Source organism: Tympanuchus pallidicinctus, unplaced genomic scaffold (assembly GCF_026119805.1).
Source record: "Tympanuchus pallidicinctus isolate F22 unplaced genomic scaffold, pur_lepc_1.0 scaffold4, whole genome shotgun sequence".
Taxonomy (NCBI): Eukaryota; Metazoa; Chordata; class Aves; order Galliformes; family Phasianidae; genus Tympanuchus; species Tympanuchus pallidicinctus.
The window spans coordinates 42669121-42695131 of record NW_026294758.1 but is presented as its reverse complement, the minus strand read 5'-3'; the positions used below and the strand labels follow the sequence as shown (position 1 = coordinate 42695131).

At 38.8% G+C, this 26011-nt stretch overlaps 1 protein-coding gene across 6 annotated transcripts in view; it reads right to left on the bottom strand.

The window, feature by feature from the left end:
• The window catches only part of FREM1 (FRAS1 related extracellular matrix 1), a 73170-nt gene that overhangs the window by 11646 nt on the left and 35513 nt on the right, over window positions 1–26011 (bottom strand). For 3 of the 6 annotated variants that reach the window (XR_008210501.1, XR_008210502.1, XM_052700719.1), the window contains exons 17-32: window positions 24895–25089; window positions 23549–23734; window positions 22828–23024; window positions 22083–22305; window positions 20721–20865; window positions 17353–17494; window positions 16029–16224; window positions 15021–15285; window positions 10163–10581; window positions 9301–9498; window positions 8627–8771; window positions 5761–5890; window positions 4430–4502; window positions 2238–2387; window positions 891–1129; window positions 140–187 (exon numbers count right to left, since the gene is read on the bottom strand). Coding sequence is in view for 4 of the 6 variants with exons in the window: in XM_052700719.1 (XP_052556679.1) it covers window positions 140–187; window positions 891–1129; window positions 2238–2387; window positions 4430–4502; window positions 5761–5890; window positions 8627–8771; window positions 9301–9498; window positions 10163–10581; window positions 15021–15285; window positions 16029–16224; window positions 17353–17494; window positions 20721–20865; window positions 22083–22305; window positions 22828–23024; window positions 23549–23734; window positions 24895–25089 (2951 nt within the window). In the remaining 2 variants the exon portion in view is untranslated. The other 3 variants (XM_052700720.1, XM_052700722.1, XM_052700721.1) reach the window with 3 other exon arrangements.

The following is a 26011-nucleotide window of genomic DNA, read 5'->3' as shown; positions in this document are numbered from 1 at the left end:
TGCGACCAATCCAATTGTTGTAAATCAAATTATACCAAGGAAAAAGAAAGATACATAGAAAAAGAAAGTACTAGTCTACATAAAGCCAGTAAATAACAGAATCACAAATAAATCATAGCAATATTCATTATACTCTTACTTTGTAAACCACATCTGTTCCATTTCTAAATACAGATGAAGGATGAACCTGAAAAAAGGGTAGAATATAAGAATGAAATGAGTGTATTTATGCATAAAAGAAACAAACAAACAAACAAAAACAACATGTGAGATTTACTGTGTAGTGTAGGTTACAAATCACACACAGCATATCTTGGGCTGAGTTCTGAAAAAGGAAATCAATGGCTTCTGAAAATAGCTCACATTAAATGTGTGCTATAATCCAGATTAATTTTTAAGATCACAGTACCTGAATGTGACTAAACCACCTATTAAACCAACTTTGCTTAAACAGGAAAACTCAATGGGCAGTAACTACACCCTGCTTAAGATGACAATATTTTCATCTTTACAACTTCAAGACCATACTTATATTGGCTTGACTCTGGTGATTCCAGTGAAACTCTGTGTCTTTCTTGTAACTGACCTACAATTTAGACAAGATCAGAACCTACATAATTACTGGTGTTGCTTGTTGCATGTTTCCTTGACCAACTCTTTTTTCATTCCTCCCTTTTATATACATAGATCTTCAAATTCAGGAAACATTCCTATGCCCTTCCAGCCCTCCCTAAAGTATTTTAAATAATTCTACAGCTCCTAGGCCAGACTCAAAGCAAACTGGTTGTTTATAGTTACTGCACAGTCACTGCAAAAACAGAACAAGTATAAATGAAGACAGCAAATACCAATTAATTCAAAAATCAGCTAAATCACACAGAAGTTCTTACTATTCTGCCATTTCCAGTCACTCTCAGCCTGGCCCTTGACCGATTTGCCAAGCTGGGCTCCTGCAGTATGTCACTTCTGTGTTCTCTCATCCTTTTGGAAGGAGGTGGTGGGATCCCTTCCAAGTTAACACTGCCAGGCCTGGGAGGTGATGAGGAGCCTGAGGAAACTGCAAACAGTGTGCTTCTCCTCCAGAAGTCTTGCTTGCTTTGGCTGGAAGAATGTAAAGAACTGCATTGACCTGAAAGCATTAAAAATGGCAGGTGGTCAGTTCCAGCTGCATGAGCAGAGATAACTGGTCACATTGACATGGCCACATAAACAGCTCGTCATTAAAAGCTGGAAGATTCTTTCACTTGATGTGGTTGGTTTTCTGTTTGTTTGGTCAGCCATTTTTATGGAGTTTCTTTAATTAAAATTGCCTATGACTGCAACAATCTGTGTATGCACTGTGTCTATCTAACCAGAGGTCAGAATCCCTACCAAACATAGCAGTTTCCAGGTATAAATTGGGGTTTGAAGTGCCCAGGTTTTGGGCAAGGATGGGTATGTTTAACTAAGATTAGTGATATTCCCATCATGACTAGCCAGTTTCCTATCCAGAAACTCAGACATTATTGCTCCTTCGATCTAACTGAGTCAATGAATATCTTTACATTATGAGAAAAACTAAATCTGCATTTTTAAAAGGATTTTTTTTTTAATCAAGCCTCATTCATTATAACACATTCATTTAAAATATAGTTTCAGTAAGCTGCTTTGCTGAGTCCTTTGTATGTTTCTGCTGCTTTCTGGTGAGCTTTTAGGCACCACATTTACTTACTGAAAAACACAATAATAGTAAGGAAATAAAGGCTTGAACTTTGTAGTAATCACTGCTGTGTACTGTAATGTTGTAGATTGTGATTGTTAGGCATTAGAAAATGTACTTCTGAGAGCTGAGTGTAGTTGTTAAGATTCTTTTTCGAGAGGAAAGTCAATCTTTTTCAGAAGCGTGTGACTAGTGTTATACAATCACTGGGGGAAAAAAGCCAATTCTAATGGAGTCAAAAATCCTTTTTTCACTTCAATAAATGAGAGCTGGACTCATGTTGTTATGAAAAGTGGCTTGTTTCCCCTCCACTCCTCTCATTTTGTACTTGTTGCTTTCCCCATGCTGTGTTTCCTAAGAGGACGGATGTGATTGTGTGAGGGAATAAATGGTCTGCAACTGCCAGGCTTGTTTTCTCTAAAAAGAAAGTAAGCATTTTGAAGTGAAGGTAAGTGTTAGGAACAACTTGTGGTTGAAAATAAGTAGCTACCTAGCCAAGACTGTCCCACATTTAAAGATGAAGATCAAAAGAGAATACCTCCTTTTGAGTCCAAAATTTTCACTACAGCTTTTGTCTTGGTGCCAAGAACAGCATTCACAGAGGAGTTCAGAACTACTTCAAAGACTTCATCATCTTCCTCTAATCTGTCATAAGTAATTGCTATATTCCACATCTTGGTTGACATTCCTAACAGAAATAAACATTTTAATTACTCTTTAATTGCTGTTTCAATCAATCAGAGTGTCAGAAATATATTAATTAACATGTCTGCAGCTAGAATGAAGTAGCTTGTGTATGCTATTGTTCTGCTACCAACTGACTGGACTCCTGTTGTTCTTCTAAATAACTTCAGGTTCAAATTTGTTCCCAAACAATGTTGATTCAGTTTGAGAGCATATACTGTAACAAAAAAGCTGCTTCAAACATGAGAAATGACACTACAATATATAAATTTTGGACTTCTGGAATTTTCAAAATAAAATGTAGCATATATATGCGCTGAAAACTTCATCTAATATACCTGCAAAAGGATAAAAGAATTGCACAGGCTTGAAGTACAGCCTTTCAGAAGACATATTTTATACCTGTTTACAAAATTTTGACTCAGTTGACTGTCTTTACTTGAGGTAACTTGAGACTTGGGTTACTGGGAAAGAGAAAAGATCATTCCAACATAAAGGATTAGGCTGGTTATTAGAAAGAAAGCTTTGAAATTTGTTTGGAAAAAGTCAGAGGTAGTGCAACAGAAACTGATCTAAATAAACACACTGCTATCATAAAAACATCACAGAAAAGGTTTCTAAAAACCCAACGCTAACATCCAGAATTAATCACAGAATCATAGAATTGTAGGGGTTGGAAGGGACCTCCAGAGATCGAGTCCAACCCCCCTGCCAAAGCAGGTTCCCTACAGCAGGTCGCACAGGTAGGCATCCAGGCAGGTCTTCAACATCTCCAGAGAAGGAGACTCCACCACCTCCCTGGGCAGCCTGTTCCAGTGCTCCGTCATGCTCTGTCTATGCTGCAGTTTCCGGCCGTTTCCCCTTGTCCTGTCTCCACTCACCACTGAAAACAGTCTGGCCTCGCCATTCTGCCCCCCACACCTTAGATACTTATAGACCTGGATCAGGTCCCCTCTCAGTCTCCTTTTCTCAAGGCTGAACAGACCCAGATCACTCAGCCTTTCCTCATAGCAGAGATGCTCCAGGCCCTTCACCATCTTTGCGGCCCTCCGCTGGACTCTTTCCAAGACATCCCTGTCTTTTTTGTACTGGGAGCCCAGAACTGGACACAGTACTCCAGATGAGGTCTTACCAGGGCAGAGTAGAGGGGGAGGATCACCTCCCTCGACCTGCTGGCCATGCTCTTTTTAATGCACCCCAGGATGCCATTGGCCTTTTTGGCCACAAGGGCACACTGCTGGCTCACGACCAACCTGTCGTCCACCAGGACACCCAGGTCCCTCTCCGCAGAGCTCCCCTGCAGCAGCTCATCCCCCAACCTCTACTGGTGCATGCAATTATTCCTCCCCAGATGCAAGACTCTACACTTGCTTTTATTAAACCCCATCCGTTTTTTTTCTGCCCAGCTCTCCAGCCTATCCAAGTCTTGCTGAATGGCAGCACAGCCTTCAGGCGTGTCAGCCAATCCTCCCAACTTCGTATCACCAGCAAACTTGCTGAGGGTGGCCACTATCCCCTCATCAAGGTCATTGATGAAGATGTTGAACAAGATCAGACCCAGCACAGACCCCTGAGGAACACCGCTGCTTACAGGCCTCCAACCGGACTCTGCACCACCAACAACGACCCTCTGTGCTCTGCCAGTCAGCCAGTCCTCAACCCACTGAGAGAACCCTAGTCTATGCCTTGCACAATGCCTTCCAAAAATTCAGGCTTGCATGTGCAAGTGGAATTATTATGATAACAAATGGGCTGTCATTACTAGATAATCTATTTAGATGGGCAGAAGCAATTTTTTCAGATGAAACTGAATCTCCGAATGCTGAATCTTGCAACTCTCTCCCAGATTATTTTTTTGCCTAGAGACACCTACAGTGTGACAGTAAGGGGACCTACGGCACTTCCAGAAAATGAGCTGGGGCATTTTTATTCCTACTCAGTTCCTCTATCTATGAACACAGAACATGTTTCACTCTCCAAAATGAGAGTTTACACTTTCAAAATCAGGGAATACATTTTAAAATGAGTCAGTGCTCTTGTTCATACCTGGATCAAACTGAATAAGTTTGGAGGGATTCGCTGTAAAGTCCTTTCCCAGCACAGCAGATATTTCATTGACCTGCAAAGAAATTAAGCAGTACAGGGCAAGCTGTGACCTACGTCACCAAACCAGTGATTCTGCTCTACAGTGAAGGTACTTTTCTCTTCATGGGGTCCCAATGAGACATGCCAAGCTATACCTGTGCTTAGGCTGAAAAACAAAATGAAAGCTTACAGGATAACCTTGTGATATGCAACTGTCATTTTATCCTCACTTATGGTTTAAAACTTGCCATTAAAAAACAAAAACAAAAACCATTCACTCATCTAAAAATCTTGCATCAGATTGCAGCTGGACAGCATCAGATCATGCTGCTGATCACTAATCCTGGGAACCCAATTCTGGGAAGGACACATAATGGCTTCCTGGAAGGGCAGCATCAGCCAGGATGTGTTTGCCCGTTCTGCCCTTTGAGAGGCCTTGGAAGAAGAAGAATTTGCACAGAGATCTGCCTGCCTGCCAGAGCAACAGACTCTTTGGGATACATGAGAATGTATCCATGTACAGGGACACCAGTGCCCCTGAATTTGCTGGAGTCTGCTAAGAATAAGGCAGAATGGCCCCTGCTGAAGTCATAGCATAACTCTCACAGACTTCTGAGGGAGAAAAGACAGAACTGTATTTCCAATTAGGGTTACAATGTAACTTTAAAGGAACCTGTTAGTATTTTGCTAGCAAGGTCTGCTAGAAAATCTTGGGACTTCCGTACTAGGAGGAAAAATAAAAGGGGAGCTAGTGATGTCAAATTGCACAAAACCTATTTTACAAAAATAAAAAATACACAGCTTTCAATTTATTTCTTCTGACATGCAGCACAGCCTGTTACTGAAGGTATGGGAGTTCCTTGGGCAGAGAGTTAAGAGGAGATGGAGACTGGTTTACTGTGACGCTGAAGCTGCAATAGCTGCTGGGCTCCTTATCCTGGGAAGAGGAAGAGATCCCAGGTCCCCCAGTCTGGGATTGCCCAGAGCATCAGGTCACGGATATACCCAGCCTGGCCACACCATGAGACCACTTGCTCTGTCACAGAAGCTCATCAAAACTACAATATCACTCCAAAACATTCCAGTTTGGGCTTACCGGCATTTCTTCTCAAAACTATTCTGGCAGAAAGTTTTTAGCTGTCTGTACAGGGCTGGGTAAAGTCCCAGTGAGTCTGGATTGAATGGCATGGCTTTTTTACTAACTAATGAAATATCAGCTCCAAAGAAGAAACTAATGGGCTCCAGTGCCTGTTATTCAATTTTCAGTTAAAAACTTGTTGTTTCATCTTTACCTTCACCACAATAAAGGCAGAGTCAGTAGAGTGCCCTGCCCTGGTGATTTTCAGAGACACCATCCCCATGTTCTCACACACTTCATATTCAGTCTGCTGCATTTCAATGCGAGACCAGCGTAGTTCCAGCCTGCAAGCACAGAAAACAAAGCCCATGTAGAACAGAGCCATCAGCCCTGCTGCCCCAGCCCTGCTGTCTGAAGGGTCTGTAAGGTGGCCTCTTGACTGTTGGACTAGCCAATACACATATTAAGTCTTTGCTTCCTGGTCAATGTATTTGTGCGTGACTTGGCAGATTAGAAAGTGAGAAGCAGTAAATAAAACCCCCACTCAAGCCCTTACATACTCCAAGCAAAGACTGAACATTGATTCAGAACGAAAGAGGTTCTGTAGCAAGTTCAAAAAGTAGAGTTTGTCTGTAGCATTGAACAGGCCAAGGCAGGTTCTCTTCACCTGTGTAAGTTGTTTTTATTGTCTCTCCTCAGTATTTTCTCAGCAATATCCTCATTTCCTCCCTCCTTTCTTCATCTTTAACTTGCCTCCTCTACTGAATAGGCGCACCCCAGCACTTACTGTCTTTGCATATGCTTGCCCCTAACCCTTCCTTTAATAATGCCTATGCTTTTGTCTTCAGCCATAGAGTAAAAATTTCTCATAACAAATTTAGAATGGCCTATAGAGAATATGACCGAACCTCAGAGAATCATACTTCGAACCAATAAAGAGATCAACTTTTGAAAAGCGGAAGGAAGGAAAATGAACCCTTGTACTTACAAATCAACCTGAACTTTTCTGAAACACATGTCTAACCATACATGTCCAACCTGTGGGCTGCATGTGGCCCTGGACAGATAATAATGCAGCCCCACATGATTGTGAACTTTTAATATTGTTATGTGACTTTTAGCAATATTTTTGCTCGTAGCTCAAGCATTGACTGTGTAGGCGGCAACAAAATGCACTGGAGTTGAGGGTGCAGTTGCAGTGCTGACTGCCTTTTGCACTCACCACAGCCAGATCAAAACCAACATGTATTACACATCTATATGCACTTGTGACACTTGGCAAGTAAAACACAATGATTACCAATAGTATTTCAACATACCAAGCTGTGTGTGTCTTTGAAGATATGCAGTTTTCATTATTAAGCAGATGTAATTTTTCTCATTTAACTACTGAACTTGTGCTTCTGATAGTTTATCAAATTATTTAATAAGTTAACATGTTCACTAGTTTCAGGAAAACAAGGTCAAATATCTCACTAGTGTTATGGTTTTGTTGCCCTCTTTTGCAAGTTTTAATAATAATAAAAAAAGGCTTTGTTACTTATGTAGATTAATGACATTATGTGTTTTATATGCAGTCCAAGTCAACTCTTTTTCATTCAGTGCAGACCAGGAAAGCCATAAGGTAGAACACTCATAGCCTAGACCTTTCTGGGTTGAACAGCTCTAGCATCACTAGAGATTTCTTCCTGTCCTCCCATATCCTCTGAACTTCAAAGGGTAGACAGCTTATACAGAGGCTGATTTGCTTTTTTTCTAAAGAGCATGTATGAGCTGAAAGCAGTCCTGCAGCATTAAGATAAAAGGTGGCTTTCCATTATAATAATATCAGCATTGACACGAAACATTTCTTCCAATCCAATGGCAGTTAGATACAGAACTATTCAAATAAATCTCTTAGAAGTTCAGAATAATCAAAATTTATGCCCTTAAAAGCCAAATTTCTCTTTGTTCTGAGATCCAGCACACTTTACATATAAGTTCTAGTTCTCTGAAAATCCTATTTCCCACAGGAATAGTGGATTTTTTCTCTCTTCCTAAAAAAAGAATATATATATATATATGTGTGTGTGTGTGTGTGTGTGTGTGTGTACAATAAGTGCTACTACTTCTATTCAAGAACCCATAATTTCTCACTAATAGGGTTGCATGTTAGTAATGCATTTAATATCAGTGCTTCTGTAAGCAAGCACAGGGCAGCCAGAGAATGCTCTGGTTAGTTTTGTTCAGATGTGTTTGTATATAGGGACACCTCTTGGCACATTGTGTAACTGCGGAAACACTGTCTCCCGCTGTTCTGTCTGCATCCTCTCTGTCACTCAAGCAAGAGCTCTGCAGAGCAGCTTGGAGCTTGAAGCCAGCTTTCTGCTTCTTCCCTTTTAAATAACATTGGTTCTTTTTCCCAGCTACTTCAGATTAAATAAATTGATTGAAAATTCAATCCTATATATAGAAATAAAAGAAACATTGTCTCCTCAGAAAAGCTTTATCCCATTTTTGGTCTTTAGCATCAAGTACTCTGCAATTTTTGTACATTAAGCTTATCATGTGTCAGAAGAAAATTTTGATTGCATGCTCAGTTGAAATTTTGGAATTACATGACAAAGAGATTAATATACTCCCTCCACCTTTCCTCAGAGCTCTTTTGAAAAATATGATTCTAGATCTCAGACCATCAAGATCTCAGACCTGTGAGAATCAACCTGCTATCAGCACAGGAGAAGAGTGACTTACAGCTGCAAAATCAGCTGTAAGAAGCAGCAGACCTGTCCCTAAGCTACTGTCTTATATCTCCAAATGCTATGGGTCTAAATCACTTACAGTAAACTCCATTATACGAGACTCTGAGACTCTAAATGTGCTCTAGTCAAAATAACCCTTTTTACTTTGCCACCTTGAGGGGAATAGACTTCTGTATTCTTTAAAAAAAGAAATGGTAGTTTAAGTCCTTAAAATTATATCTAGGTTCACTTCTACTCAGCTTCAAGGACGCATAGATTCATTTGTTCTAAGCCACAAGCCACCCTCAGCAGCGATGTATTTGCTACACTGCAGTTGTCAAAACTGCAGATCAAAGTTACATTTGGGGAATCGCTGAATTTCCATTGGTATCTGTGACTTGAAACTCCAAGTTGTCTGAATGCACTTCCCACAGTGGATTGATGACATAAAATATAATTTTGCTATTTAAATCCTTTTGGCTAAAGCCTTCATGGATAAGTCCACCTGAGAAAGAAAAGAAAAATTAAGATAAGTCAAAAGCCCATTACGCAAGAACCACTTATCTCACTTGCATCATCTGTTCTCAACTTTTTGTTTTGCAAAACACTTTTAAGAGACTTTGAATTTCCCATAATCTGCTTATATGGCTACACAGTAACATCCCAGTTCGTTATAAGCCCCAGCCAATTAGTTCCTCTGTTTATCAAGTGACCTAGTTCACCTATTTCTTTTTCATAAAGTTCAGAGTGCAATTGTTTTATTCTAGCTTTACTACTTCCTGCAACAGTCTTTCAGGTTTCCTTTCCCACAAGTAGATTCCCACTTGCAGTTACTAACAGTCTTCTGGAACTCTGGAGGTATTAATGATGAACATGAGACTCAAGTCTTCGTTCAAAAGTTTTTCTGTTGCATTCAAAACTACTTCAACATTTGCCAAGAAATTTTGATTTCCTGTATCAAGCAAGCATTAACACGATGGTTTTGAAATCTGGTCTGGTATGTCTCAAAGGACAAAGATTATGGAATACAGTACCTGTTGTTATATTTTCCAGGTAACCATAACGAGGACCTCGTAAGATCTTAAAAAATATTTTGTCATCCTCTGTATTGGAGTCAGTTGCCTTCAGGGACCTGGAAGTAATGTAGATACCATAATTGCCATTCTTCAGCATTTCCACATCAGATAAGCAACGGAGATGAATGATTCTTGGTGCCATTTTGTCCAAATGATCTACCTAAATCAAAATTAGACAAATGTATATTCATTTTACAGTATCAGAACATTCTCTGTCTGTACTACTTCTGCTAAAAGCACAATAGCCCACTTAGGAGAGCAGTAGTCACTTTGACAAGCAGTCTGTTCCAGTAGAAGTCTGATATACAGTTAAGCATTAGTTCCCATGAGAGGTTTCCAGGCTCAGTTTGGACAGCCAATTGTTTCATGCAATGAGAGACAGAACATACTTGGGAGATAAACACAAATACCATATATCTCTGCCTTGTTGTCTCCCACATTCCTCATAATCCTTCTCCATTTTCTTCATCGCAAATTTAAGCTCCATCAGTTTATTTGTTACCATAGTTGGACTCGGTTTTGGTATTGGAATGTTGATATAGAATATTATAGCAAATTTAAGCAGGATGTCTTTCTTTTCTTAAATATAATCCCTTTCTTTGCATTTATATAAGCGTAGTTATGTATTTTTTCTGAGTAATGTAATGTAGTAATTCTTTAGTTCTCCAGGTTATTGATTCACTGAACACAGAAAGAAACCTTTCTAGCTTAAAAATATCATTATTAATTCAAAGACTTCAGCAAAAAGCAATCCTTAGTCAACAGCATTGCATTTTCCACCATATTTATATATCTCTTTTAATTAAGCCTGTGGTCACACTTGCCTGAATGATGAATGCCACTGGCTCAATCTGCACCCTCCCATTCACGATGAAGCCTTGATTAGTCCTATCTGTTGCAACGAATGTAAATCTGTCAATCTGGGAATCCCCACCTCGGTGCTTGTATGCAATATCCATATTGTCCACATCACATTGGGTGAAATTGTATTGTAGCAGTACAGCCCCTCGGTAATAGAGATGACCATACTGGGGGAGCTGAGCCAAGAGGAAGGTAAGGTTTTCTTTGGCAGTGTCAGAGTCTGTAAGCTGCAGGACATCAGGAGAAAGGAGTACCATATTGCCTTCCGTTAATCTTAACCCCATGTTCCTAGATAGTGTAGGCAAAGTTTGGTCAACTGCCTCCAGGGAGATCGTGAATGTTCCATGCTTAGTCCTCAGTCCATTGCTGATGATGAATCTGGCAAAGAGAGGCAAGGTAGTCTTCAGCATGTGTTCTTGGTTCACCAAGTACTGAAATAAAATGATAATGCAAACCTTTATTACAGGGCTTGCCTGTGGTGATACTGCAAAACATGAGAACTAGAGCTGATTTGAGCTCAAACTCTGACCATGGGGTGGATGTATAACTTAAAAGCATGAGAACAGATGGGCAGGTATACGGAAATAATTACACTGCATCTGCAGGAATCTGGTGTGATGCCAGAGGAATGGCTTTGAGGATACACCATCAGTCTTCGAAGTCCTCTAATCTATCTCAGATACAAATGGAGCAGATCTGAAATTATGGGCTGGCTGGGGACATAGATGCACATTTTATACATATCCTTATGTATCTTTAGTGAAAGTGTTAGCTTTATCTACAGCTCACAGAAAGAGATGTGTAAAGTACATGATCTACCTGGACAATGGGTTTGTTCTATTCACTGCTGCACGCTTGTCATACCCAGTAATCCCAAACTGCTTTAAAAAGAAGAAAAATTGGAAAAGAAACATAGAAATCCATTCTTATCTTGCTTCTCATAGTAGTTTAAGCACTAATTATACTTATAAATTTCTGCATATTCAGAAGAACTAACATTTCTTTACAAAACTTAAGTGAAATTTCACTGAAATAGTAAGATTGTGTGGAATATATTGGGCAGAACTGTACAAGTAGCTAGATTAATTTTTAAAATGTAGCTTTCCATACCACACAGTCAGATCTGCCGTTATTATCCCATGCTGGCAATTTGTATTAACAGCAGCATAATTTCTTATAATTCTCTCCCAAGCAGTAATAGCTCCAGATAAACAAAATACATGATTAGACTTTACTGGTACTTTTCCTTGCCTAAAGTAGAAAAAGATAAAACCATCCACGTCTGGAGAGAAAATATGTTGGAAATCTACCAGCTGGATATGGGCTTTTGCCATACAACTGACAGCGTGCTCTGCAGACATTTATCAAATTTTGTTGTGGATAAAGAGAAAACCAATCTAAGTTGCCATCTAATCACTGCCAAGATCACTACTACAGTATTTTTTTCTGAAGGAAATAACACTGCACATCCACTGAGGGTATATGAAAATAAAAATTGCCTTGGAAACATTTCACGATCTCTTATGTCACATCACAACATAGTACATAAGGCTTATTTTCTTTGTACCAAGCTTTCTGTGGTTGTGCATAGTGCATAGAAAAGCTTATTGGAGAGTGGTTTTCAGCCATATTTGTTCTGTCTGAGCCAGTTTTTCTTTGCTTTGCAAAGAAAATGTTCATATTTTTCATCCTTTCATTTTTCCTGTTCACCAGTGCACAGTCTTTTGATGGCACATATATCCACACTTACACTGTTGATCTTGATTGGGACAGTACCACTGCATGTCTCAGAATAGATGTGGGCCAACCTACTTAGCTGCTCTCCATCTATCACACTTTCATATTGCAGTGAAATGAGGATAGGTTGACATTTAGATTATTTCTCTCCTCTTACTTTCTTGCCTATGGACACTGGAGAAGTATTAAAGGAAATATAGGGCCAGAAACTGGTCTGCTCTTGCATGGTTTGAATATGTCACCTTCAGTAGGTCAGGGAGCAGCTTACTGCATCACATAGGCTGTCCATCTAAAACTCCTCACTACCTTCACCGATGCTGGATGATCAACTCGTAAGCAGGCAATATGTCATGAAGCAGATGGCAATGAGCATGGGCATAACAGGGACAATATAACAGTTAGAAATATGTTTACTGAGGATGGTATTCCCAGCTGGGAACCTAAAGACATCTGTCTGCACTGACCTAATGCTATTGTGCCAGTGCTAAAAGCATTGTGCTATTAGTAATCTAGCTAAAATCAAACACAGAACTAGAATAGTGATGATAAATAGTATGCTAAGGGAAAAAAGAAAAAGAAAAAAAAAAAAGCCAAACACGTTCTGTCAAGACCTTATCTGCATCTCAAAAAATCTAGGAGATTGCAGCTGAAGTGAGTTTCCTCCAGCTCCTTTGACAGCTGTAAAATCGTTTTGGATGATGTCTCAAATCATACGTAAGTGAAAGACTTAGGATAATTCAGTTTGTGAAAATGAAGATTCATCCATAATCTTCTACAGAATGCCAGGCAGGAGAAAACCTTTTGATTATGTACATCAGGCTGAACATTACAATGCAAATGTTGTATGCCATTTGATTTCACAGGTGATGTGAAATCAAGCTGTCTGTGCCCAAGAAGTCCTTTTTCTCCTGCACCTTGGGGGTTTGGGGTCTTTGTTTATTTCTCGTTTATGGCTGCTTCATTTTCCCCTTGGGAGTGGAGAACAGCCAATATTCTCTTCACTCTGATGAAATTTAGGGGACAACTCTCAGGCACAGTTTGGAGGACATGTTGCGTGGTTTGATTTCACCATTACCAATATTTCATGCTTTCTGCAGTTCGATGGCAATAGAGTTGGCTGTAGAACCTACCATCTGTCATGGCATTTAAAAGATAAAAATGGAATCATAAATAGTGCCAGCTCATTACAAAATTGAGCCAGCGTGTCAAAATGGAGGACATTAGCATGTACTTTTAGCATCCTGCTGCCAGCATCTGATGTCAAGTTGCTAATCACTTGAAGTCATCTGTCCAAACAAGCACTGCCAAATCTTTCTTCCAGGCCAGCAGCACCAAACAATGCACACAAATTTATGACCAAAGAAAGTACTTCAGTGGAAGGTAAAAATCTGATCAGATCATTTCCCAGCCTCCTACCCACCCATTCCCCATAATTACCCATATAATTAACATAACCATTCCTTGTTTAAATAATAATAGTATTGTGCCACAATATTTATGTGTATATAAAACCAAATTATTGACCAAATGTTAACATCAAGGAACATCAAGTATTGTGATTAAAATATTTATTGAAAATATTTATTAAAGAATCACAATCTTACTTTTATTAAGGCTGACTTTCTAATTTTGTTTTAAGCTGTTGGCCTAAACAAAGGACATTGGCCTTATCTGTAAGCATAGTTTTCGTAGAATTATTGGTCTATTTCTGTTAGCCTGGTTCAAAAGTCTTACTGATTTAAGCCACTTATACACTACCTATCCTAGTGCTTTCATTGTCTAAGGTAATTCTAGTTTTGGTCACAGTGTTTCACAACTGTATTGCTAAGTTTCCATACAGCCAAAGAATATTTCTTCCCATTTTTCTATTATAAGTGGATCAGACAAATCTCAGAATTAGAGTAAATTCAAAATCAGAATTTCCATCACACTGAATTTAGTAGAAGGGATAATTTTATGTTTTTCAACTGAGGAGAGTCCCAGAATAAACAGGTTTATTTGATATTTTCATGCCCCACTTTCCTGGCTTGCATGGAAAAAAACTCCTAAAACAGTTGATGAAATACATCCTTGCAGCTTCAACATGCATCATGGAAAATGCATTTCAAGTCAGGAATCTTTTCACACTCTTAGAAGTGTGTTAATAGCTGTGAGTTGCAACTGCTAGGAGCTAAACATTTCATTTTTCATAATCACAAATGAAAAACAATTAACTTTTCACATGGAAATCTTGAATTTTACAGGAAGTTCTTTTCTTGTCAAGGGCTCTTTTTAGACAAAATTCCCAATGTTAGAAGGAGTTAGCATTCTTCCTTCAAAAAAAATGTATTTACTTCTGAGCTATTTATTTTTCCTGAATTTGCTCTTTTCTAAAGACACCTCTACAATCATTACCTAGAAATAACTCACTGCATTACGCCATTCTCTAGCTAATGGAGGTTTATTTAATAAAATAAGAAAACATTCATGTTGAGATGGAGCTCAGTTTAAGCTAATCTAAGAGAAAAGTTCAGAATCAGATGAAAGTAAACTTACATATCACTAGACAGCTGAATGTGGCCTATATGTAGTCAGCTTTGCTCAAAAAAACCTGGCTGTCTGTATGAATTTCTGAACTACTGTTATGTCAGAACAGATAAATAGACTCGTTTTTGGTGTATTGAAGAACCACTTATGCATTTAAAAAGCCCACAACACAATAGACATACATGAAAAGACAGGCAAGCAGTTGGCTAATAGCTGGATGGAAAAGGCAGGCATATCAAGAAGTCAAAGAAAAATTCCACAGAGGATATTCTAAGTCCATCTCCCCCACTTAAATGTTAACATCTGTATATGTTTGGGTGTTAGAGTAATACTTAAGCCAGTATAATTTAATAAACGTGGCTCTAGTTACTATTTCAGTATCAATTAGAAAATGTATTTATTACTAAGGCAGTCACAACTACGTGCATTGCAGTGAAAATATCTTTGTCACATGAATGTTGAGAATTCCCTCAGAGCTTCCTCTTCCTATTTATACATATTTTATCAGTAGATACCCAAGAACACATAGGAGAAGGGTATGTGGAGAGTCTTACCTGAATGCATCTTGCCTTGAATGTGCCTTGGTGCTGTGAACATAGCAGACTATCTGACTTGCAACATCCATTTGACTGAAGCTCGTTATGGGGATGTCAGGATAGCTAACATACTCTATTTGTCCATACTGAGGAGGGGAAGTTATCACATAGAGAAGCTCTTCAGGCTTGTCAGTACCATCCAGTGAAAGGAGGACATCAGTCGTAATGTAGCCTCGATCCCCTTTTGGTACTTTGAGAGGCTTTATGAAAACAGCAATGTCTCCTGCAGGATAAACAAAACAACACTAAAATAGTGGTATTGAAGTGAAAGCTGATCTCTTACCTATCATTTAGCTATACACAGTCCCTCTCCAGTAGAAAAATGATAGAATCATAGGATTTTAGGGAATTTCACAGTGGGAGGGACTTCAGGATATCTCTAAACTATCTATCTTCTGCTCAGAGTAGAGTCAGCCATACCACCAGTAATTTCCAGGCTGCACAGGGCTTAATTCCACTGGGGCCTGAAAACTGGCAAGAGTGGAAGTAGCACAACATCTCTGGACATCTGTTCCAATCTCAGTTCCAAACTCACTTAATTTAGTGCTCTAGGAGTTATCCCATGAATGGTGACTGTAAGACCATAGCATAATCCTGGAAGGCAGGGACAGTTATGAACAGTGCTTTTCTTACCTTATTACACTCTTACCATTCTTCTGCACTGTAGTTTACTCACAAAAGCTAGTTTCAGAAGAATATTTTCTACTCTGTTTGAACAGCAGCTGGGATTCCTGAAAGGTGCAATGCGCCACTGCTCTGGGCAGTGCCTTTTCAGATCTCAAAATCACTTCTGCAGCAGCAGGAACATCAGGGCTCTGGGCAGCAGGGAAATCTGAGCAGACAGACTTTGGGGTCTGCAGGGAGATTTGCCACGGGCCTGCATAGTGCTTGGGGATGTATCAGGACATATATCAGGACATTTTTTCAGAAAGAGGCACTGTGAAACAAGATCAGGCAGATCTTTACCCTTTTCCATGTTCTTGATATTTATGTAGAAGTCTACAGCTGGGGATCTGTTGTACCCATCCCACAGATAAAATGTGAACAAGTCTTGGTTCTTGGACCCTATAGCTCCTGTGTGGACGTATCTGACAAGGTTCATATCCAGTTCTTCCTGAGTGCACTTCATTCCGGTTTGGAGAGTCACCCAGTCTCTGCCTACCTAGAAAGATTGAATATCCTTCAGTAAACAGATGCGGTCTCCTATGCATCCTCCATAGTTAATTCTGGTTATTAGCAGCTATGACAGCTGATAGTGACAGCTTCCTGGCTGTCTTCCTAAGCTTTAGAGTCTTTGCACATAGAATATTTTGTGTTTTGAAGGGCGGTATATAGCTGCAGTTGTTCCCAAGGATCCTTAAGAACGCTGGAGAAAATATAGCTATCATGAGTAAATGCAGGTAAATGGAATTCAGTCACTTTTACTCAGGTAAGTACATTTCTACACACCAACATCAATAAGATGAAAATTAGTTTGCTGACCCAGCTTATGTTTTCTATTTCTTAATTAGACAAAGCTATTTATCTCCCAAACCATATCTTGAAAAATAGTGGGGAGTTGGCCAGGTGGGAATCCGCTGCTTGGGAAATAGATGGGAATTGGTTGACAGGTACCTTCTGTATTCAAACCATCAGCACTTTTGTCCTAGTGCATGAGTCTCTTATAAGTCAAAATTTTCATGGGGTCTACAGATTCTTGCAGAGATCCACAATTAAAATACATTACATTCACAGATCTTGAAAATCAGTTATTTTCTATTATATGCACACGTTTAAAAGGAGGTTTTTTTTTCTTTTTGTTACAGTGGCTTATGTTAGGTTGATCTATGCTTGCTATATATTTTCTATATTATTTCTTTTTTCCTTCTTTCTGCCCATATTTTTGTTCTAAATCATTATTTCTTCCTCTTTCAGCCATATCTCCTGCATTTCTTCTGAACTCTGAAGTATTGTCTTGTCACCTTTACTGACCTAGGAATTTTTGCCTCCTACCTTGTCATTTGCTTTCGATCACTCTAAGCTGACTTACAGCATCTCTCTTCATTGTCACCTCAGATGTTCTGCTATGCTTTTCATCTTCCCTCTGCTCTTGTTAAGGATATTGGCCTTAAGTGTCAAATTCTCTGAGAAAGCATTGTTTAGTTTAAAAACTCCTTTTACTGTTGAACTAACCATAACAGTCTACTTTAAAACATGAAAGAGATTTGGAGAAAGGGAAGACAACTTCACTATGTGCTAACAAGACAGAGTTGCTTGCATGCCTACTTTATGCTGACGTACAAAGACTAACCTTGATTTGAAGCTGGCCATTTTCTGGAAGTCTTTCAAATAAGTAGAAAATTCTCTCTCTAGGAGTATCTTTATCTTCAGCTGACAGAACAGCACCAGAAATAATTCGAGTTTCACCCATACGCACCTCTATATTATCCTTCCTGCAAAAATTAAAATTTATATATGGCATAACAAAAGAAATACAAGTTTTGCAACATATAATTTCTCTCCTGGGAATATGGATTACCCACATGCTGACAGAAATAACTGAAGAAAGAATGGAATGAGGGCCCCTACTTCAGTTCAATAGAGAAGAGAACCAAACAGGACAGAACAGCTACTTCTAGTAGTGGTGAAAAACAACACAGCAGCTACCTACAACATTATGGAATTCACCACATCTGTCTTTTCCCCCAGGTGCTATTCCATTTACCCTCTCACAGTGAAGGCAACATAAGCAGAGAGCCTGTCTTAACATGCTACTGCCACTACAGACCATAGAATATTAGCTCCATTGTTACCTAAATAAAAGATTCTCTTTCAGTTGAATGCTAACTTTTTATCTTTAATAGACTCTGCCCGACAAAGTCCTAAGTGACTTTCCTTGCTCCTCATTGCAGAATTTTTCTGTGTTCTTGATCCAGAAGAAATAGTCATCATTAGCCAAAGCAAAATTTGAGAGAGCTTTGGGGAAAATCCCACATGGTTTGAAATAAATCCAGATGATTGCTTCAGCAAAATTGACTGTGTCTCTTCTGTTTCAGTTTTCAGCCAGTAACCATCCTTCATTTTGCCTTTGCATATACTGCTTTACTATTTTTTCTGTTAGCTACCTTATATTTTTGTAATGTAGCATCCAAATCACATTATAAGACTACAGAAAAATTTCATAGAGCTTGAAGGGAATTCAGCATATTCAGACACCCCAGGGATGGGACCTACTCAAGGTAATCTGTACAGAGGGCACAGAGCAGGTTGGAAAGGGACAGATTCCTTATGTATTTTGGCAGATAAGCTCTACCAGACTCAACTGAACATGTGCAAGCCATATTATTTCACAGGCCAAATACTGGTGGATTTTCACAAAAATTGCCAAAGGCATTCTCCCTGGATCAGCCATTTCATTTGCTAAATATGAAGAGCTTGCTTCAAGACAGAGTAACAACTAAGATTTCCAAATAAGGTCTAAAAATTATGTATTGATATCTGAAAATGTAATTATTGTCCTTGGAAAAAATTGAGCTTTTTTCATAAAGTTGCTATATTCAAACTGAGTATGAAGCATAGAGATTTCATGTCTGGCAAAATGAGAAGCAACCAGAATGGGATCATATAACAAGGCACATCAAGCCATATTAATGATAGGTCAGGCAACTCCAAAATTTTACTCGTGTCACTGATAATCACACTGGGGCTTTGCAAACTGGAAGACCAGGTATTTGACCCAGAGACTGTGTAAGCTAGGGAGTAAAAACTCAAACAAACAATGACAGAAGATAAATTTAGCTACATTCTCCAAATGCATTCTAATCCCAACACATTTTTCTGCACAGCAGTTAGTCAGTTAAGTCTTTATAGCACCCACATATCTGATCTTGAGATTAAACTTTCAAGTGGAATGCATGAGGGCCTTACATTCCCCAAGGGCACTCCTTGCTAAAGGATGCAATCCAAGTAGTGACAGATTGAGTTTTTGGCAGTCACTGTAGATAGGGACAATTTGCCAGCCATTCTTCAGCGTGTGGACCACAGCTAATGAAGATGAGAACTGAAACTCCTTAGGGCAAAAAGGTGCAATTAGATCAAAGTACTGTCAGTCATATGTTCACCTGTAACACACTGCAGTGATAGCAAAAGGGAGCTCCTACCCCACAGCAAAGATGGACAGCTGTATGATGGTTAAACTACATTTTTGTCAAGTTGGACAAGTTAGGGTACTACTGCCTAACTGCTGGTATTACACCACATCACAGCGGAAGAGTAACAGCTAACAACCATCACAGTGGAAGTCTAACAGGTAAGAAGCACTAAGAGCATACAATGAAAAAACTGTTTGGCAAGGAAATGGCTCAGTATATGTTACTGTTCACAACAGAAGTGGCAAATTAGCATTCCCAGCCAAAGAAGCAATGGTTTCTGGATTCAGCTGAGCAAAAATAAAAACTCAGCTTCCTGCTCTCCATCACATTTCTTCAGAGAAAAACAATGAAAAACAATATACTAACCTTTAACAAGCAAAGAACAAACTAGCAGTGGCACTTAATTATCAGATTATCAGAATCTGATATGACTACATAAACTATATCCTTTATTCTAATTCAAAATTGATTTTCCCCTTTGTTATCACTATGTGCCCCTTGATAATCCTCACTAGAAAACCAACATTTGTTACTGTAGGAAGATCTACATTGTAAACAAAACATTCAGAATTCTCTAGAATAGCAAATGTAGGTCTGGTTTGAAGATAAGCCAAAACTAGGATATTCTGTAGCTAAACATCCTGAGGGATCAGAATTCCTATTTTAATGGCAGCCTGCTTGACAGGCTGTGAGTCATTTCTAAAATGTAGGCTTTGGAGCCATATCCCCAAAGCTTTCAGGCCCCCAGCTCTCCATCTGCCTTCCTAAGGCTGGAAAGCAGCCAGGGGGATGGAGTCCCTAACAATACTCTGCGGCTGAAAAATGAGGATCCCAAGGGACAAGTTCCCTGCTGTAATGTCCAGGAGGTTCAACTCACTCACAGCCAGCTGTTTATCTGAAAATTGTCTGCCAGGAGATTTCTGACCAGATCTAATTCATTTATGAATTCTAGTTTTAGACAGTAAAGGAAATTAATGTATACCTCTTCAAAAGTTGAATTATGGCTGAGATATAGAGTATTTTTAGGAGAAAATAAGATAATCATCAAACTGAAAGACTTTCCCCAGTGAGGCATGAAGATACCAACTTCGTAGTCTCTCTCATGCCAAAATCCAGAGCTGCTTCCAGAGGGGTGTTTGATACAGGCAGTTTCCCTAGGGAAGAGGAAAGCAAAGCATCTGGGATGGATAACTTGGTGGACATGTGTAAGTACTGGTCCAATTTTGAAGTTGGTTTTGAAAGATAAAATAAATTTGTTGTCCATCTTTTTAAATATTTTATCTCTAAATGCAAACACCAACCCTATTTTCTCAATACATAGCAACATTCAGTGTGTCCTTCTTTCTCTAAAAATGCTTTTACAAAACAGACTAATAGTGAATGGACCACATGGAAACATCTGTGTTGGCATTAGGCTGTGACTAATTATGGTGTCCTATCCCTATCAGTCACTGATTAGCTGTTTTGATCATTTTTGGATCATTTTGTCTGAATTTTTTCCTGTCAGAAACAGGAACACGTGGCTTACTTGCTCAGCACTGGTTTCTCATCATTAACTGGGATGACCTTTACTGAAATGGTTCTGAGGACTTTATGTTTCCCATCTGATAGCTGGATTTTAAAGCTGTCACTGAGGTTTTCTGAATCGTCATGCATGTACATCAGTTTCATACCTATACATCGGGAAAAAAAATTAGGAAAGAGAAAGAGAGAGAGAGAGAGAGAGAGACAAAACAAATAAATTTGTCTCCTGCAAAATATTTTGTTCTGTTTTGCTCTGCTTCCATCACTCTTCTTGCATCTCCCCTCTATACACTCCCTGGCCACAGTAAATATTGTTCAACACCAAAAGATGGGCTTGGTGGGCTGCTTCTGTTCATTAATCTAACAGTATACTAGTGACTCAAAGACACTAAGCCTATCAATCTGAAGGAGCAGTCTCCTTCATAAAATGGTCCCTATTGTCTGCTCCCCTCACTCCAACTCATTTTAACAGGAAACATAGAAAGGATAGGATCATCAGTTAACACTTCTTTGTACCTCACATAATCTTCAGGAAGCTTCAAAATCTTGGAAAAGAAAGCTGTACTTGTGGCTATGGCTGACCTGAATATGACTGGTTCTCCACTATGGAAATGATGAAAAAGCCCAGTAATTGGAAGAGAGTAGAAAATAAAACTTGAGAAGTCTTAGTAATTTTTGTTGCTTACACATTTTTGAGGGATATTTCTTGATGGGTGGAAAAAAGTCTTTTCGTCAGGATTTGCGGACTGAACTTTTGTTTGTGGTTTTGTGAGGCTGAATTAAGTTTATGTCCCTCTTGATACTGATAGATACAGTTTCCACACAGTGGCCTCAGTATGGAAGAATCTACCATAGACTTAAATGTTAAATACAAATTTAATCACAAGTTCTTGAAAGATGTTTGCCACTTCAAAGTAGGATAACTGATAATGGCAAGCTATTGAACCGTTTTATACTCTTTTCATTTACAGCTTTATCTATATCTACATCTATCCCAAAGATTTCTCACAATCAGCTAATATGTTTTTAAAATCAGTTTGTCTCTATTTTAGGTGTTGTGAAACACTCTGAAATGTCTTGGTGATATGCTTTAATACTCCCTTTGTTTTTTTCAGGGTAGATGGACTCTCTAGACATACTACTACCCTTTCTGACATGTAGGCCTCTCAGGGTGAATTTATTGACAGCTCCTCAAATCATTAGACAGCATTAGCATTAGATAGGTTTATTTCTATTCTTAAACTTTCTCTTGAAAGTACCCCTAAGGCAAATGAATAAACAGATGCAGATTTCTTACTGTGCCTCCTTATCTGTTACAAATTACTAAAGGAATGAAAGACCAGCGTCAGAAGAGCACTGCACCTACCATTCTTCAGTAGCTCCATAGAAAAGTCATGAACAAGCAACCCACTGCTGTGGTGGTGAATTAACTCTTTGTACTGTAGAATATCATTGCCATGAACTCCATTAATGAGGAATCCATGTGAAGGCTGCTGCACAACATCAAATACCAAATGGTCTTGAGGCACATCCAGATCAACAGCATTGATAACAGAGAGATCCAGCTCTTTCACCATACCTTCTTGAACCTGAACATAAAAAAACAAAAGTCACACTCTTTTACATAAAAAGAACTTAAAATATTTTAGCATGGTTTCCTAAGTAGGCATTTTTTTTTTAGGAGTCTGTTTCCTCTATCCCTTCCTCAGTAGCTTGCTTGTCACACAGTTATTACTCATATTAAAACCACAATTTACAGAGAGGGGATAGACTACACCAGGTACAAAAATTACTCTGCAAGAATTATGAAAGACACTAGTGAAAACAGAAGTATAAAGATCCTTCTGCATTCTAGACAACGTATTTCTTCAAGTCCTCGCTTACTTTACTGCAGGTTACCAAACAGAATTGTGCACAGCTCCAATCTCACCAAAGCTCTGTCATACAGATTTAATGGGATTTAACAGAGCAGTTTCCTAAAACAAGCTGAATCATGCAAAGGAAAGGAAAGATCTAGAGAAACATGTGTTCAAAAAATGTTTTGATTTAAATTAGAAAGTATTTTCTAGTATAAAGTAATTCTATGGCAGACATTTTACTTTTTTCCTTACAGTAATGTTTCTTGCTATGAATTCTGGGACTTCATCATTGGTTGGGTTGATCAGCACAAAAAATGGAATCTCTGCTGAACGACGCAGGCCATCGGTGGCATAAAGTACAAAGTGGTCTGCTCTTGGCTCCACTCGCATGTGCCTGGCTTGTACATAGTTTATACTCAGGGCTTTCAGGTGCTTCAACTGAAACGAAGCTAGAAATTTTAGAAATGTTGAGTTAGCATTATTGTTTTCCTGCCCACTGGTCTGACACAGCGTAAACAATTCTGAAATGATGTCCTTCAGTGACCAAATCACTTCTGAAACTTTGCCTTGGAGATAAACACAGGATCAGGAATTTTCAAATTCTCAACTACAGCACTTTATTGACAGAAGTGAAGAGAGGCTGGAAGAAGCTTGCTTGAGAGAGTAAAGAGGGAGGCAGAGAAAGCAGATTAATGTTTCACATTGCTACCTCTAATAGATTGCAGCTGGGATGCATAAAAGAAGAATTGCCTTGTTTACTTCAAGTACCTCTTCTTCACATTTGCAGAACTGCAGACTCTCTTTGAAGTCCTCCTGCACAGTCCCACTGCTCTTAATTTGCCAGCAGCTGCTTTCATCAATAAGACCATACTAATGCTCACACCTGCATCTACCTTTCCACAGCCCATTGTATTGCCCTCTATGAGCACTCTGTGTTTCCTCTGCTTCATTACTATACATTGCATACACTTACCTACACTTATACCAATGTTACTCTTTTCAAACCCAGGAGAAGGCAGTATATTTTCAATATAACCAAACTGAGGAGGAGAAACCAAGACAAACTCTAAGTCATCTGCAGTGGTGTCAGGGTCGGTGGCAAACAAATGGTTAGAGGTAAGGGCTGTTGAGGAGCCCTCCTCCACAACAAACCTTGCACCTGCACAAAAATACATGAGAAGCATTACTGTATATTTAGCTCACTTACTGTTGTATGTGTTAATGAGAACAGAAATAATAAATAAGGAGGAAAAGATAATACATTATCTGTTACTGAATTTGGTCTGCTTTTGAGATTTTTGCTTACACTGTTGACTTTCCCCATCACAAAGCAAAGGGGAAGGGTATTGCAAATTGATTTTACTGGTAAGTTATTAAGTACGGCTTACGTGATGTTCAAAATCAGTTGTTACCTCTGTTTGTCAGAGCATTAATTACATGATAGCTGTTAGGAATTGCATATAATGAACAATTTCTCATGCACCACTGCTTAATTTCCCTGCTGGGACAATGCTTCATTTCCAGAACATTGCTTAGGTGATAGCCTGTAAATTACAGAACTACTCATACATATGTTTAAATATTCTCTGGAATACAGAACATGTACATGATGCCTACAAACAAATGACATTGAAAATGACAAACGTACAGAGAACACACCTTTAACAAGTATATCTCGTCCAAACCTTGTGATTAAATGGAAATCTAACTTTCTGTCCTGTTGTTAGGCTAAATGTACATTGCCACTACTATTTCTTTTTCATCTGAGTGTTTTTGATTGTGAAAAGTACTGGTGAAAATGTAGTTTCATTATTAATTTGGTCAGTTACAGACATAGTCTAGGATTGTCTTTATTCATCAACAGAACATAGGAAATAAAATATTTCCTCCCTTGATATTTAAATATTTATTCAAACTAATACTTCATTGTGTTCTTAACATGCAAAGATTGATGTAGAGTTGTATTTTGGCACTGTATAAGCCTAACAATTGCCTGAATCTAAGTTCAAGGATGAGATGTTGCTCAGTTTTACTCAGACACAGCTTATGTGTGCAACAATACAGGTATATAGATGGATAGGAGCAGATGCAAGCACTCTAATCTCCAGCCACATGGTTTAATCACGCAGCTGAAGAGCCACAAGAGCCATTACTGACATTTGTACTTGCAATTGAATTTGGTGATTACACTGCATTAGCAAAAGAAAAAAAAAATGTGGAAATTTTGATTCAAAACTTTTACATACTGATCTCAGCTGACTCTATCAATACTGCATAGTACAGTTATAATAATATGCTGTAGTGAGAGGAAACTTTCACCAGTTGCAATAGATGGAGGTTGGTTGTCCACTGGAAGTACAGTGATGTTAAGGTTATACACTGGGAGTGGACGGTGAAGAGGAACTGGAGGAAGAGGGCTGTCATAACAGCAGTCTTTCACATCTGGGCCGGCTTCATCATCAGAAACAACAAAAGTTAAGATCTCAAAGGAAAGATTCAAGCCAATCTCCCCACCTGGAAGAATAAAAACAAAAAACAAAAAACAACAACAACAAAAAAAAACGTTGCATTTGAAAATAAATGTCTTAACTGTAGGGAACTGAAACTTCATGAAGAAGAACCTTGTATCCTGCTAGGAGAGTCTGCATGCAGAAGAGAGACCAAAATGACTTCAAAAAAAAACTATGGTAAAATGACTGGAAGCTGACAGCCCTTATGAGAAGTATCTAACGGTGAGCCCAGTTCTCAGGCTGATACGTTAACTTCAAAGGGCAGTGACTCCCTGCCCCACTTACAGTAAGTACTGGCAGTGCATTTACAATGTAGAAATTAGGGAACATGAAATACAGGCAATTGTGCTTGTGCAAGTCAGATTCTGCCCCTTGTTGCCCGTGCGAAGCATGGCCTTTAAAACAGCATTCCCAGCATCTAAAGGATATTGAAGAAAAGTTTGTTATGAGTAGCCATAATCAAGTACTTCATTCTCTTCTCAAATACCAGCTGTTCATTTTAGACAGTGCCAAGCCTGAAAATATCACATATATTCCCCACACTAGCACAAAATTAAAGACTAATTACACAGAAAACCAGAGCCTTTGGAGGAAAAAAAAAAAAAAAAAAAGATTAAAGCTGTCATCAGGAATGAAGAAAAGAGAATCCCTTTCGTGCTAATGAAAGAACTAAATTAAGCAGGAAAGAGACTTAACCAGCCATTGATTTCTATGAGTAATTTTACAATATGTATTTGGGGATTTTGAAGATAAAGCCACAACATGGTGTATTTTTAGAATCACCATTTCCTTGAAGAATCTGGAACAATTCTTTATCTTGAGGCAAAGATGGACTGTAATCTCTCCAAAAATGAGTACCTCTGCAGACTGGCAAGGCGAGCAGTTAGCATTTCAGGTTGTCAGCAGTTTTCTATTAAAATTCTGCA